This window comes from Hibiscus syriacus, unplaced genomic scaffold (assembly GCF_006381635.1).
Source record: "Hibiscus syriacus cultivar Baekdansim isolate YM2019G1 unplaced genomic scaffold, ASM638163v2 tig00006991_pilon, whole genome shotgun sequence".
In the NCBI taxonomy this organism is placed as follows: domain Eukaryota; kingdom Viridiplantae; phylum Streptophyta; class Magnoliopsida; order Malvales; family Malvaceae; genus Hibiscus; species Hibiscus syriacus.
In genome coordinates this window covers 43,042-56,549 of record NW_024062120.1, presented here as the reverse complement: position 1 = coordinate 56,549, position 13,508 = coordinate 43,042, and the positions used below count along the sequence as shown (strand labels likewise).

General features: G+C 37.5%; 1 protein-coding gene and 1 pseudogene across 4 annotated transcripts; one reads left to right on the top strand and one right to left on the bottom strand.

The window, feature by feature from the left end:
• Nucleotides 1-270: 270 nt before the first annotated feature.
• Nucleotides 271-9,467, top strand: LOC120201102. 4 transcript variants are annotated; one of them, XM_039201776.1, is made up of 8 exons: nucleotides 448-521; nucleotides 641-707; nucleotides 1,215-1,486; nucleotides 2,095-2,236; nucleotides 2,339-2,755; nucleotides 7,939-8,138; nucleotides 8,224-8,468; nucleotides 8,669-9,467. In XM_039201776.1, the coding sequence occupies exons 2-8, from the start codon at nucleotides 687-689 to the stop codon at nucleotides 9,361-9,363; spliced, it is 1,992 nt and encodes a 663-aa protein (XP_039057707.1). In that variant the 5' UTR covers nucleotides 448-521; nucleotides 641-686; the 3' UTR covers nucleotides 9,364-9,467. The 4 variants fall into 4 exon arrangements, with proteins under 4 accessions (XP_039057705.1, XP_039057707.1, XP_039057704.1 ...); XM_039201774.1 differs by lacking the exon at nucleotides 448-521 and adding an exon at nucleotides 271-342 and having other exon boundaries at nucleotides 2,095-2,755; nucleotides 8,669-9,461; XM_039201773.1 differs by having other exon boundaries at nucleotides 2,095-2,755; nucleotides 8,669-9,461.
• Nucleotides 9,468-9,613: 146 nt separating this feature from the next.
• On the bottom strand, nucleotides 9,614-11,854 carry LOC120201103 (annotated as a pseudogene).
• Between the last annotated feature and the right edge of the window lie 1,654 nt (nucleotides 11,855-13,508).

Sequence of the window (13,508 nt, the reverse complement as noted above, 5' to 3'; positions counted from 1 at the left end):
ATATAACCAAAACGTAACGATATGTATAATTTTTCTTTAAAAACTGTTAAGTGAACAAAATTGAACCAAAGTGATAGTTTGATGACTACATATGTAGTTTACCTTAATTAAAAAATATAACGACTAATCCGAAAAAATAAAAATATAAGGATTAACTATATAAACAGACTAAAAGTACAGGGATTAATTATAACATTTGACCTATTAATCTTCGGTTCCCGGATAGGAAAGCCACCGGCCCACCACCACGAGCAAAAGTAGAAAAGACAGCTTACAGTGATTCAATTTTCTTCACCCCAGTTACGTGAAACAATAATCTGGTCTCACGGTCGCCATCCAGTGGTAGATTTATTGACTTTAAAAATCAGCTTCTCATATGCACTGTGTGTGTGCGGGTTTAAAATTTTCCCTGTTTCTGTCTTATAATTTATTTTTTCTTTCAAGTTTTTTGTATTTTAATCATTTTGTTGGGTTTTATGTTGTGGGTTCTTTGAAATTTTCCTTTCTGAATGATTTTCTAGGTGGGTTCTTTGAAAAATGGAAGGTTTTTTTTTTGTTATATCTTGCTCATGGATGAAGTTCATGTGTCAAATGCTCGAGCTATGGTTTCTAATTTGTTTATTCTTTTTTTTGAATTTAGTCGAAGGAAGTAAAACAATTGCAACGTTTCAAAGAGTGGAGGAAGCATGAAGGGCCATGAAACTAAGGTTGTTGTTCTTGCTCAAAAATTGCTCATATGTTACCATTGTTTATTGGCATTGTTCTGAAGCCCTTTTCAGATTGTATGTTGGTTTTTGTCTTGAATTTTATCTTTAATAGCGAGTTTAGTTCCTGTGTGAAACAAAACACATCTCTGCCCATGTAATAGATTTCAAAAGGAGTAATAATTTTCTTCTTCTGACTCTAAATTTTAGTATCAAGCTTCTAATTTGGGATGTTATCCTAGAAGGAAGGTGTGATTTAAGGTGCCGTGAGCACTACTTTTGACCTAAATAAGATGTTCAAGTAGTTGCTTTCATGATTTTGTTTTATTGGTTGAGCCATAATTTAGATAGTAATATGGCAGTTTACTAAGTGGATTATTGGAAAATGATTGGAGTTATTGTATATTGAAATACTGCCTTTTATGAGTAGGCATACTACCTTTCTTATTGTTAAGATTATGCTTTCCGTTGAATTAACTTTTTATTTGTTTATGTACATTATCTATTTAGATGGCAAGAATGGAGGATATCCTTAACCTTCCGGTCCAAGATCCTCCTTGCACAGAGTTCTCTGCTGCTCACCTAACATGGGTAAAAGTAGAAGGTGGCCGCCAAGGCGGTGATGATATTGCTCTAATCCCTTTTTCTAGAGTTGATGATTTTGTAAAAGGAGAGTCGTCTAATGAAGAATGTCCAGCTAGCTTCCGCATTGAGTCTAGGAGAAAGAGATCTGAAGGAAGTATTACCAAACCAAGGGTTGATGGATATCTTGAGTATACGCTGTATGATGCAAACTGAACTCCATTTAGTAAACAGGGCTGCTTGATTTTATGTTCCTTTGAAATAACTTACTGATAATTCCATTGAGAGAAAAAAAAAGGATGAGAAAAATCATATAGTAGTCAACAGCTACTTAAATGTGATTCTCTTTTTCAGGATGTCTTAACTGAATACTGTATATTGTTGAAGTAATTTACAGCTTAGCTGGTCAAATTTTGTGCCACATTAACTATATACTATGTACTTTTTTTTTCCTTTTTAAAACTCTTTGTCTAATGAAAACTGGTGTATGTATGATACGTCTTGATTTGTTGTTATGATAGTAGTTCTTCGAAGTAGTCTTCAATTTTCATCATAGAATGCAGCAGATGTGCAAGACATGTTCTTATCTATGCGGAGTGTGAATATTTTCATTTAAGGCTAGCCATCTTAATCATGTTTGCTGAACTTTTGGTAGGAACATTATTGTAGTGCATCATGTTTTATATGAGCATGTGTATCTGTGCAAGTACGTTCTACCACATATTTTCCTGCTGTGTTTATATGCTAATAGCTCATCTTTATGTGCATTAAGTAACATCAAAGCTAGTCTGGTCTGGTGATTTTGTAGATACTGGTGTTCTTATGGTCCTGAAGATTACCGTGATTGTGAATCTGGTCTTGGAGATGACTCAAACTTCAAACCCACAACGGGAAAGGGAAGCAGGCCAGGGAGACGCCACATGATGCGAGGTTGCCTTTGCCACTTCACTGTAAAACGCTTGTACACACGCCCGCTCCTTGCCCTTATAATTTACAATCAAAGAAAGCATGTAGATAAAACAGGGGCCCCTTGTCATGGGATACTTGATCAGGATGCTGTGGGGACAAGAGCTATGTATGCTCCACGAATCTCAGAGGAATTGCGCCAGAAAGTGATGTCCATGCTTTATGTTGGAATATCTTTGGACAACATAATTCAGCATCATGCTGAGGTGGTCCAAGGGCATGGGGGCCCACACAACCGAGATGATTTTCTCACACGAAATGATGTTCGTAATATGGAGAGAGTTATTCGTAATACATCACATGAACTTCACGTTGATGATGCATGCAGTGTAAAGATATGGGTACAAAGGCATCAAAAGCATGTTTTCTACTTCCAAGATGCTTCTGCTTCAGAACCCTTAATTTTGGGGATACAGACAGATTGGCAGCTGCAGCAGATGCTTTGCTATGGACATAATGATTCTATAGCTTCTCATTCTGCCTTTGGCTCAAAGAAACTTAAGGTATTCTTTTGTTTATACTTTATACACACATGTATGCGTGTGTTTAAAGACGATGATTCAAATATGCCTGCCAGTCTGAAACAGAAGTGAACTTTTAAGAAAAGAAGAGTGAGATCATAGCTCCATGGATTTATTTATGTTTTACACCTAGAGTTATTTCTGTTTGATAAAATTTCAAATGACAAATATAGCATAACATCTGGTAAAATTGTCATAAGCTTTTTCTGGTGTGGCTTAGAGAGAAAACGGTTATTGAAAGAAACTAGTCCGAAAAACGTGTAAGATGGAAGTTAGAACTCTTGAGAATGTACGGTTGTAAAAACCTCAAGTTTCTGTCCATTTACTTGAGAGAAAATAGTAATGTTGTTGGATGTAAAGATAGTTTGCAGCTTATCTATTTGTGTAATAACTAATATAAATAAAATTAAAATAACAAAATAGAATAAATAATAGTAAAGCTCATGTGTCATCAGTCATTTTCTCTATTTGTTGGAGGTTTTTTCATGTTTATTTACAGGGTTGTAATACAAGGACTTGAAATTTAGATTTGGGATGAGTGTTAAATAAGCGCATGTTCATGACAGGGGTACACAGGTTTTTCCTAGGTTTTCCACATATTTGGAGGGACAAGGCTCATACCTGTGTCCAGAAGTTTTGTGCACAAATACCTAAAACGAACTGTGGTAGAAACAAAGGCTTAAACTTAAGGATGCATGGAGTCTCTTCTGTTATCAAATTTTGAGCTCAATCGCGTTTGTTCAGTTTGCAAGTGAGGAAGGGAGGAGGAGGGCTATTCAGTGTGTTAACGGAACTTGGATCGACGGGAAAAGAGTTTCAGTCGGGTTAGAAAAATATCAGAACAACAGGAATAGAGAAGTTACTGAAGGCAGGTCTACGAGGGATGGGCCAATCCCAATAAGGGTGGAGAAAACAAATGGTGAGAAGCACGCTGGATCTTTGAGAAACCTGAGGGATAGTAGATCATACAAGGAGGTGGTGGAAACGACCAATAGAGAGGATTGCGGAAATGTCAATAAAGAGGATGGTCAAAGGTTAAGGAAGGCTGCTAATGGGATAAGGAATGTCTGGGAGATGCATATCTCCTCGGAGGATTCGACTTGGGTGAAAAGGTCTTTAACAGGGGTAATCAAGCATTCCTTCGAGCAAGAATTTGTTCAAAAAGCTTTGGCAAGTGAAGGAATTCAGGTAAAAATAGCGAGATGGGGTTACGCATGGAATGCCTGTGTTGTAACCTTTAAATCGATTGAAGACTACTCTGATACATGGGCAAGAAAACAGGAGGATATCTGTTTTTGGTTTGATTGGCTGGAGCCATTGCTAAACGAGGAGGGAGTTCCATTGGCGTTCTGTCTCGTGGAATTAATGGGATTACCATTATTATGCTGGAATGTAGAGTTCTTGGAGAAACTTGTTCAGAAATGGGGAAAGTTCATTGGCATCTTGGATTCTTCAAAGAACAGGTCAGATTTATCGTCGGCAAGAGTTTTGATCAGGGTCGCCAGTCCGTTTGATGTCCCTGAAATGGTCACAATAGGGTCTTACGGCAGATCATACAAGGTCAAAGCCACACTGGGATCGGTATTTTTAAAACCGGAGGAGTTTTTCGGGGGGATTGATGGTGAAAATTCAAATTACGGGTATAGTGAAAATCATTTTCCCGAGGAAGAGTGCGGCCGCCGTCTGACTTGGACTAGCATTCAGGGAGTAGAGTAGTGCCTCGATCAGATTGTCAGTCTCGAGCAGTTATAGGGAAAGAGAGTAGGCGACAGAGAAGGATTTTGACTAGGGAAGCTTTGGAGTTGGCTAGTTTACACACAGTTTCTTCTCCCTCCTTTTCGATGTTTTTGGAAGAAGCAGTGGCTACGTGGGAGGTTAGTACATTGCAGGGGACAAAAATACTAGATTTTTCCACTTGTGTGCTCTAAACAGAAACAGGAGAAATGCAATTACTAGTCTGAAGATTAATGGGACTGTAGTTTCAGACCCGTCTCTGATCAAGACCCACATTTCTGATTTTTTTAAGACAGCTTTTAATTCCATTTCTACAATGGAAGTGGAGAACTTATTTCTGGATTTCTCTAAACTGTCAAGAGAACAATCTACAAAAATAGAGGAGAAGTTTTCAGAACAGGAAGTTTGGCAAGCTATAGCATCCTCAGACAGTTCTAAATCTCCTGGTCCGGATGGTTTTACAATGGGTTTCTTCAAGAAATGCTGGCCAGATTTAAAGGAGCAAGTACTGGAATTTTTTAACGATTTTTATTTCGGAAGGATGTGGGAGCATGGAGTAAATCACGCCTTTATTACCCTAATTTCGAAAATTTTAAATCCGGAAAGTGTTGAAGACTATCGACCAATTAGCCTTGTAGGAAGTTTGTATAAGATCCTATCGAAATTTTTATCCAAGAGACTTAGCAGCTGTGTTGGTGACATTATCAGCCCTTTCCAGTTTGCGTTTATACCAGGAAGACAATTGTTGGACTGTGCATTTGTTGCAAATGAAGGGATCGATTATTGGAGAAAACAAGGTCTACAAGGGGTTGTTTTCAAAGTTGAGTTTCGCAGAGCATATGATTCTGTTGAATGGCCGATTTTGAACAGAGCAATGAAGGAGATGGGCTTTGGTATTAGATGGTGTTCGTGGATCTCACAGTGTCTCTCTTCTGCTTCAATTTCGGTTCTGGTGAACGGTTCCCCTTCGGAAGAGTTTACTATGGCTAAAGGACTAAGACAAGGTTGTAGTCTCTCTCCGCTCCTATTTAATATTGTAGGTGAGTTGCTGCATTTGATGCTAGATAAAGCAGTTGACAAAGGACTTTTCCAAGGTTTTGTGATTGGGAATTCTGCGGATTCACTTCGGTTATCTCATCTTCAATTTGCCGACAATCTCATCATTTTTTGCCAAGCTTCACTTACTCAGATTAAAAATGTCAAAAGGGTATTGAGGATTTTCAGTATAATAGCGGGGTTGCATCTAAACTTAAAGAAGAGTAAACTTTATTGTGTAAATGTTTATGAGGATATTTTATCAGACTGGGCATTGGAAGTGGGTTGTTCTGTTGATCGTTTTCCCACAAATTATTTGGGTCTTCCAATCGGTGCTAAGAAGAATTCTGAAGCTTTATGGGATCCTGTCCTTAAAAATTTTAATTCAAAACTAGCTGGGTGGAAAGCTTCTTCTCTGTCCTTGGCTGGCAGGACAGTTCTATTAAAGTCAGTGTTGACTTCCCTGCCAATATTTTTCCTATCTTTCTTTAAAATGCCTTGCAAAGTTGGGAATAAATTAAACTCCTTAATGGTCAGATTTTTATGGGATGACAGTGCGGATAAAAGGAAGATCTACTGGGTTAGTTGGGATACAGTTTGCAAACCAATGAACAGTGGTGGCCTTGGGGTTCTTGACTTGAATCTTTCTAATCGGGCATTATTGGGGAAATGGGTGTGGAAGTTCACAAATGAAAAGGATTCCATATGGAAAAGAGTGTTATGTAGTAAGCACAATATTATTAGTAATACTATGTCTATTAGTAAGGTCATTTCTCCAAAATCTTCTTGGAATTTGAGAAGTATTACTAATAATTTTTTGAAGAATGATTCAGCGGGTGAGTGTCTTAGATCATATTCGAAGTTGTAAGTAGGCAATGGTAAGTCCATATCTTTTTGGACTGATCCATGGGTGGATGAGGTTCCTTTAAAAATTCTTTTCCCTAGAATTTTTGCACTCTCTACTAACAAATGGGGTAAGGTTGCTGATTTTGGAAGCTTTGAGTTGAATGGTTGGCAGTGGAACATTATTACTAGGAGGAATTTGTCTGATTGGGAATTGGAACAATGGTTGGATCTGATGATGAAATTAAAGGAAATAAAACTCACTGATTCGGTTGAAGATTTTCTCAGTGAAATCGTGCAGGAAAGCTCTTGGTAAGGAAGTTGGGGGTATTGATTTGTGGTCAAAAGGGGTGTGGTTGGGTTTGTCTCCGCCTCGTGTAGAAGCTTTCCTATGGCAGTTAGCTCACCAGAAGGTTGCAGTTAAATGGAGTTAGTGAAAAGAGGAATGTCCTTAGAAGAAGATATTCTCTGTCCTTTCTGCAAGGAACATGAGGAATCTGTGCAACACTTATTCATTTTGTGTTTTGTAGTTTGGGAACTATGGAATAAACTGGCAAGCTTCTGGGACTTGTCTATTGTGCTACCACAGGACCCTCCTTCCTTACTTAATTCGTGGGGGAGTTTGAGGTTGAATTCATTGATTTGGAAGTTCATCCCGGGAGTCGTTTTTTGGTCTATTTGGAAAGCAAGGAATGCGATTGTGTTTGAAAGTTTAAACCTTGATAGGTTGTCTCTCTTTTTCCTTGTGAGATTTAGGTTATCTAAATGGTTCCTAGCCAAGTATCCTAAATTCCCTATTCAGGAAGATCTGCTAATTGGGGATCCATCACTTGCTGATGGTATTTCTGTTCCTAAACCGAAGGATCATTCTGTTATTGGTTGGCTTCCTCCACCTGTTGATTTCTTAAAGATGAATGTTGATGGAGCTGTTAGGTTAAATGACTCGATTGGAGGTATTGGAGGCATTTTAAGGGACTGGAATTGCTGCATTCTTTTAACTTTTTCAGAGAATATTGGTCAAGGTCCCCCACTAGTTGCAGAGTTAAAGGCTATTAAAAAGAGGTATCGAAATTTTTCTAGCTTCAAGTTGGTCTGTTGAGAGTGATTGTAAGTCAGCAGTGGAGTGGATTCATACCCCGTCTTTGGCACCAGTTTTCATGTTGCCTCTTGTTAGAGATTTTGTTGATCCTTTCTGAAAAGGTGGTTTTAATTAGGTTAATTCCAAGGTCTTGTAATGGGGAGGCAGATAGTTTAGCAAAGCAGGGAATCGGTTGATTGTATGTTTTAGTTATAGTTTATTTTTCTATGGCTGTAGGTTCTTGAAGTAGCTGAAGTTGTTAAGTCTAATGTAAATTCATCTGCTGTATTGTTAAGTCTTATGTAATTCCGGTTTGGTAATAAAATGAGGCACTCTTTTCCTCCCTCCACTACTTGATCTTTTCTGTTAGGAAAAGGTCAACTATGAGGGAGGTTTTTAACGAGTCTTCCTATTCCTATCAAAAAAAAAAAATGATTAGGACCTTATACTGGATGAAAATTCCCTTCATTGACAGTATCCTCTATCCACTTTACTTGTGTTTGATTCATCCCGAAATGCAATTCCTGTTGCTTGGGTGATTACCTCCTCTTTGGCTGGTCAAGATATTCAGAAATGGGTGGGCTCCCTTGCTGCGAGAATAAGGGCAAAGGACTCTAGATGGAGACTCAATACCTTTTTAGTAGATGATCCTTCTTTTGGGTTTTCAGTCATAAGGTAAATTCTGATATGGCGTTTCTAAATTATTTGAATAATTTTGACTTAATAGTAGGATTGTGAAATCTAAGTTGCTTACCTGCAGAGATGCTTTCCAGTGTCGGGTTCTATTGTGTGCCTGGCATGTTCGCCTTGCTTGGATAAGGAATCTTTTAAAGAAGTGCTGCAACACTGACGTTCAACAAGAGATGTTTAAGCACTTGGGCTGGATATTACATTCCTCAAGAAGTGTACCTAACGCAATTGATGCAGTTGAAGAATTCATGGAAGTATTTGTTGATCAATCTGCTTTTCTGGATTATTTCCAGCGCCGTTGGTCACCGTACATAGGTAAGTTTCAATTGCTTGTTAGCTTTTATTCTGTCGCAATTCTCTTTTCTGATGCTTATACGTGAATATCAAACTGTTCTATTTCCAGGAATCCTATTGTACCACAATAATTAATCATAGCCATGTCCTTAATTGCTGATAAACGTAACATGATGTGTTATGTTTTCAAGTTTCTGAAAACGTAATTTTTTGTCTTGCAGAGTCATGGGTTAGTTGCATAAAGTCACTTCCCGTTGTCGGTCCAGAGCCCCTTGCTGCCATTGAATCTTATCACAGAAGATTGAAGCACAAGCTTTTTAATGATCAACATGCCAATTTCTGGTCTAGAACCGACTGGTTAATCCATACTTTAACTACTGAATTTCACTCCTTATATTGGTTAGATCAATACACCGCAGAAACCGGATATCTTTCCAATCTCATAGATGAATCTTTCTCAAGCAATGCTTGGTATCGTGCCTTACACATACCAGATGTCGATGTGATATTGGATGAGCAGAATCTCCAGCTTGCAAAGGTCATCTCCCAAACAGACCAAAACCTGGCGTATACAATTTGGAATCCTGGTTCAGAATTTTCTCTATGTGATTGCCGCTGGTCCAGCCTGGGAAATCTCTGTAAGCATGTCATCAAAGTGGCAATGATATACAAAAATAGGCAGGTTGCAAGGCCGCTATTAGCAGCTCAAGTTTATAGACAAACCTTGATTAGTCTTCTGCATAATCCTCCAGATGATCCGGTTGTACTCGACCATGCGATCCTGTGTGCAACTCGGTTGCAACAGGATATCAAAGGCTGGGAAGACTTGTCTAACAGTGGGCTACTTCAGCAATTTCCTCCTGAAATTAACTCTCAAATGGCGGATAATAGTACCCTTTTGGCACGTCCCCATTGATTACACCAGATGAAGATCAATTAATTGAAGCCAACACTTCCAATGAGGCTGTAAAATCCTATGCTGTCTTCTGACAAGCTTCTGATTCAGCTAAAATGTAAATAACCATGCTTTGAAAAGGAAATATAAAATTGTAAATCCATGACATCTCATGTATGCTATCTTCTATTCAGCTAAAATGTATATAACCATGCTGAAATGTATCCACCAAGTATTTCGAGGAACAGATAAAAGAAAAGAATATGTATTTAGAAATAGACTTGTTTAAGAGTCGGATGTTGAATATAATTTTCTCTAATTCGGGTCGGTCCAACCCGACTCTTCAACAAGTTTACTTAATATACAACACAAAATATTACAAACAAGTAATCATAGGAATCTCTTCTCTGTATTTCTAAATAGTTTGATCTTCTTCAAGTTCGGGATATTCAGATAATCTTTTTCCAGAACCAATGTTTTCTCCACAGAAATATCATTTCTTCAATGGGAACTCCCTTGGTTTCAGGCAAGAAAAAGTAAACGAAGACGGTCATTACGGTGATCCATCCGGTGAAGAACAAGAAGATCCCAAACTTGAAATGACAAAGCATTGCGAGGAAACACTGAGCTATGATGAAAGTAAAGAGAAGATTAACAGCAACCGTGATGCCTTGCCCTGCAGACCTTGTTTCCAGTGGGAATATCTCACTCGGAACGGTCCACCCTAATGGACCCCACGACCAACCAAATGCTAAAACAAAGAGACACATTACAGTCAACCAATATTGAGTAGCCTTTTGATAGTTCTTGGTTGTTCCCAAATTTCAACCCCAAGATTATGGCAACTATAACCTGACATATAATCATTTGTATTCCCCCGCTGATGAGTAAGACTCGTCGACCCATTCTATCCACCAAGGTGATGGAAATGAATGTAGATCCGGCAAGAACTGCTCCCGTGAGAGCTGAAGAGTAGAGTGAAGCATTTCCTCCGAATCCCATGCTTTGGAACAACACCGGAGCGTAAAACAGGATCGAGTTTATGCCTGTTAGGATCTGAAATGCCGGCATGCAGATCGCCATCACTAGTTGCGGCCTGTTCCTTTTCTTAAGGATGTTTCTGAAGGGATACTTGATTGAATTTGCTAACTCGCTAGCGTCTACCATGTCTGCAAACTCGGCATCGACGCTATCGGTGCCTCTAATCCTCTCCAGGACCTTTCGGCCTCGCACTTTCGATCCCCTTTCGATTAAGCTGTTTGGTGTCTCGGGAAGAAGGCACCCTCCCACTGTCATTAACAGGGCTGGTATTGCTGCTAGGCCCAGAGACAGCCTCCATCCCCATGGTTCAAGCTTTTGTGTTCCGTAATTTACCATGTTCGCCGTAAAGATTCCGAGCGTGGTTGCTACTTGAAACATCATGTTGAGGGCTCCTCGAAGATGAGTTGGTGCCATTTCTGACAGATATAACGGAACAGCCTTCATAATGAGCGTGGAAAAAGAAAGACTCAGAAATATCTACAAAACTATATTATATGGTTAAATGAAATGCTAAACCTGTCATTGCCTGTGACCAGAAGCAAATGAAATTCCCCTATGCTTCAAAGCAATATGGAAAAGAGGAATTTTGTTCATTGTTGAAATCCAATTAAGTTTGTTACAGGAAAATGAAACAAGGCCATTACCTGGTTTCCGAATCCTATCCCAACACCGAGCATGATTCGACCGAAGAGGAGCATTGCCAGATTTTGAGCTCCAGCATTGGTACCTGCTCCAACAAGAAAACTGAGTCCCCCACAAACTATACTCGCACGACGGCCATACTTCGTAGTCACAGGAGAAGCCACCAAGGATGCAACTAGACCGGCAAAGTACAACGAAGAGGTAAACGCCGCTAGCCCTTGATTGTCATACTTGCAGTAGTTGTTTTCATGTGCATGCTGCTTGCTTATGTACACCGAATGGAAGAATTCCTGAAGAAATCCATCCATCGATGTCACTCCGCCTGCGAATTATCGTTATAAGGTCGAAAAGTACATCAGTAACAGTAAATTCCATAACCCTTTTTTCATTGTCAATGAACTTTTCAGGCAAAGCTAACTAAATTGAATCCTTTATTGAACTCAAACCAAGTGAAACAGAACAATTCTGGTCCAATTTCCAGCCAAGAAGATGCAAATTCTTGATTGAAAACATGATCGAACAACAGTCTACACAAATTTTCTCACCTATTTGCAGAAAGGGACAAAAAATACCTGAAATTCCAATGTCATATCCAAAAATTGATCCTCCAACAGCAGCAACAATGCAAGCAATAATCACATACAAAGTGACCCTTCCTTGATACAGCTCGGCTCTCTCCTTGGCCACCCCGGTCGGAGCTAAACCTCCAGCAGGCATGGTTGAAAGCTTTGCCTATTGGTTTTTCCCCTCTTAGGAACACCAAAAACCAGAGGAAATATAAAGGGCAAAACCTTTTCAACCTTCTCCTCTCTTTGTTAATGAATTCAAAGCCTGGATTTAATGAGGTTGACTGAAGCGTTCATCACGCAAGCACCTGTCTAGGAAATATAATATTAATTTATTTGATATACCATCAATCATGTGCCACCAAAAGAAGGGAAAAAAGAAAAGAAATTATCTCATGATTTTCATCGGTTAAAGCAAACACAAAGTTCATGTATGTATGTATGAGGGAAAAATCAATGGAATTCGTCTGTTTCTGGTAATTACTCATTTTTTGTGAATACCAAGTTAAACTTCATGATGCTTACTGTTCTGGGTTATTATCAAAATCTACCTTTTCTTGATTTTTTTTACTGAGATAGAAATGAATTGGTTGAAGAAAGTGAAAGAAGAAGAAAGTTGCACTTGCATGTGGTTTCTATCTGAGGTAATTTGAACATAATCTTGGCATGCTAATTCAACAGGATGATCTCAACTTATTTAGGCTTCCCTTTCATCATTTGAGATCATCCTGTTGAATTAGCATGCCAAGATTGTGTTCAAACTACCTCAGATAGAAACCACATGCAAGTGCAACTTTCTTCTTCGAGTTTCACTTTCTTCAACCAATTCATTTCTATCTCGGTGTTATTGTTCTTTCTAGAGGATTCAAATCCGAGCAGTTATATTTGTAGGGAGTGTGTTTTTGTCAATAATTAAAAAAATTCTGAACATTTACTACCTTTTAATCTTCAGAGACTATTAAAAAAAATCAAGTTTCAACTTTTTTTTTTTACAAAAAAAAACTATTTATTTCCTATTATTTTTGAGATTGCACTGCAAAACTACTTTTAAAACAATAAATCCTACCATGACATAATAATGATATCATTTCTCTTCTACTATTATTATTATTGTTTATGATAATTAACGCTAACACCTTTAATTTATAATAATATTTATTAATGATAAAAGATTTACTATAATCTTCGGTAATATCATTCTCGAATGCAATCTTCCAAAAATGCAGCTCATCATACAAATGTTGTGTATGATTTCTAAAAGTGGGATATGGGTAAAAGTGAATGAATCTGGCAGAAACAGATTGAATATCAATGTTGATTTTTCTTTTCTTTTTGAGCTGCTTGTTCCACTAGGGGGAGTTTTGGTGCTTTATTTTTAAAGAATTTGCCCCTATCTACTTGTTTCCTGTTTGATTCCATTCTCTTTAATTTTTTTTTTTTTGGATTTGACTAGTCTATTTATTAAAAAAAATTAAATATATATATATATATATAGAATTTTTTATATTTTTATATTTTTAAAATTTTACATTTTGATTTTTAATATAATATTTTAAAATCGCATATGTAATATAAATTGAGTTAACTGCACGGATGATCACTTATGTTTGTGTTTTGTCTACTTTTGGTTACTAATTTCAAAAAGTAAGATATTGTCACTTTCGTTTTTATTTAATTAAGATATGATCACTTACGTTTTATTTAATTAAGATGTGACCATCACGAGTTAACTACTGTTAACAATTAACAGAATATGTGACGTGATAGTTGGTATAATCACACATTTGGTTCATATTATTTATTTATTCTCTCAATTTAGTCATATTTTTATAAATTTTAACATAAAATATATATTTTTAAATGAAAATAAAAAATTAAAATATTTTTAAATTAAGTTGATAATAAAATATATTTAAT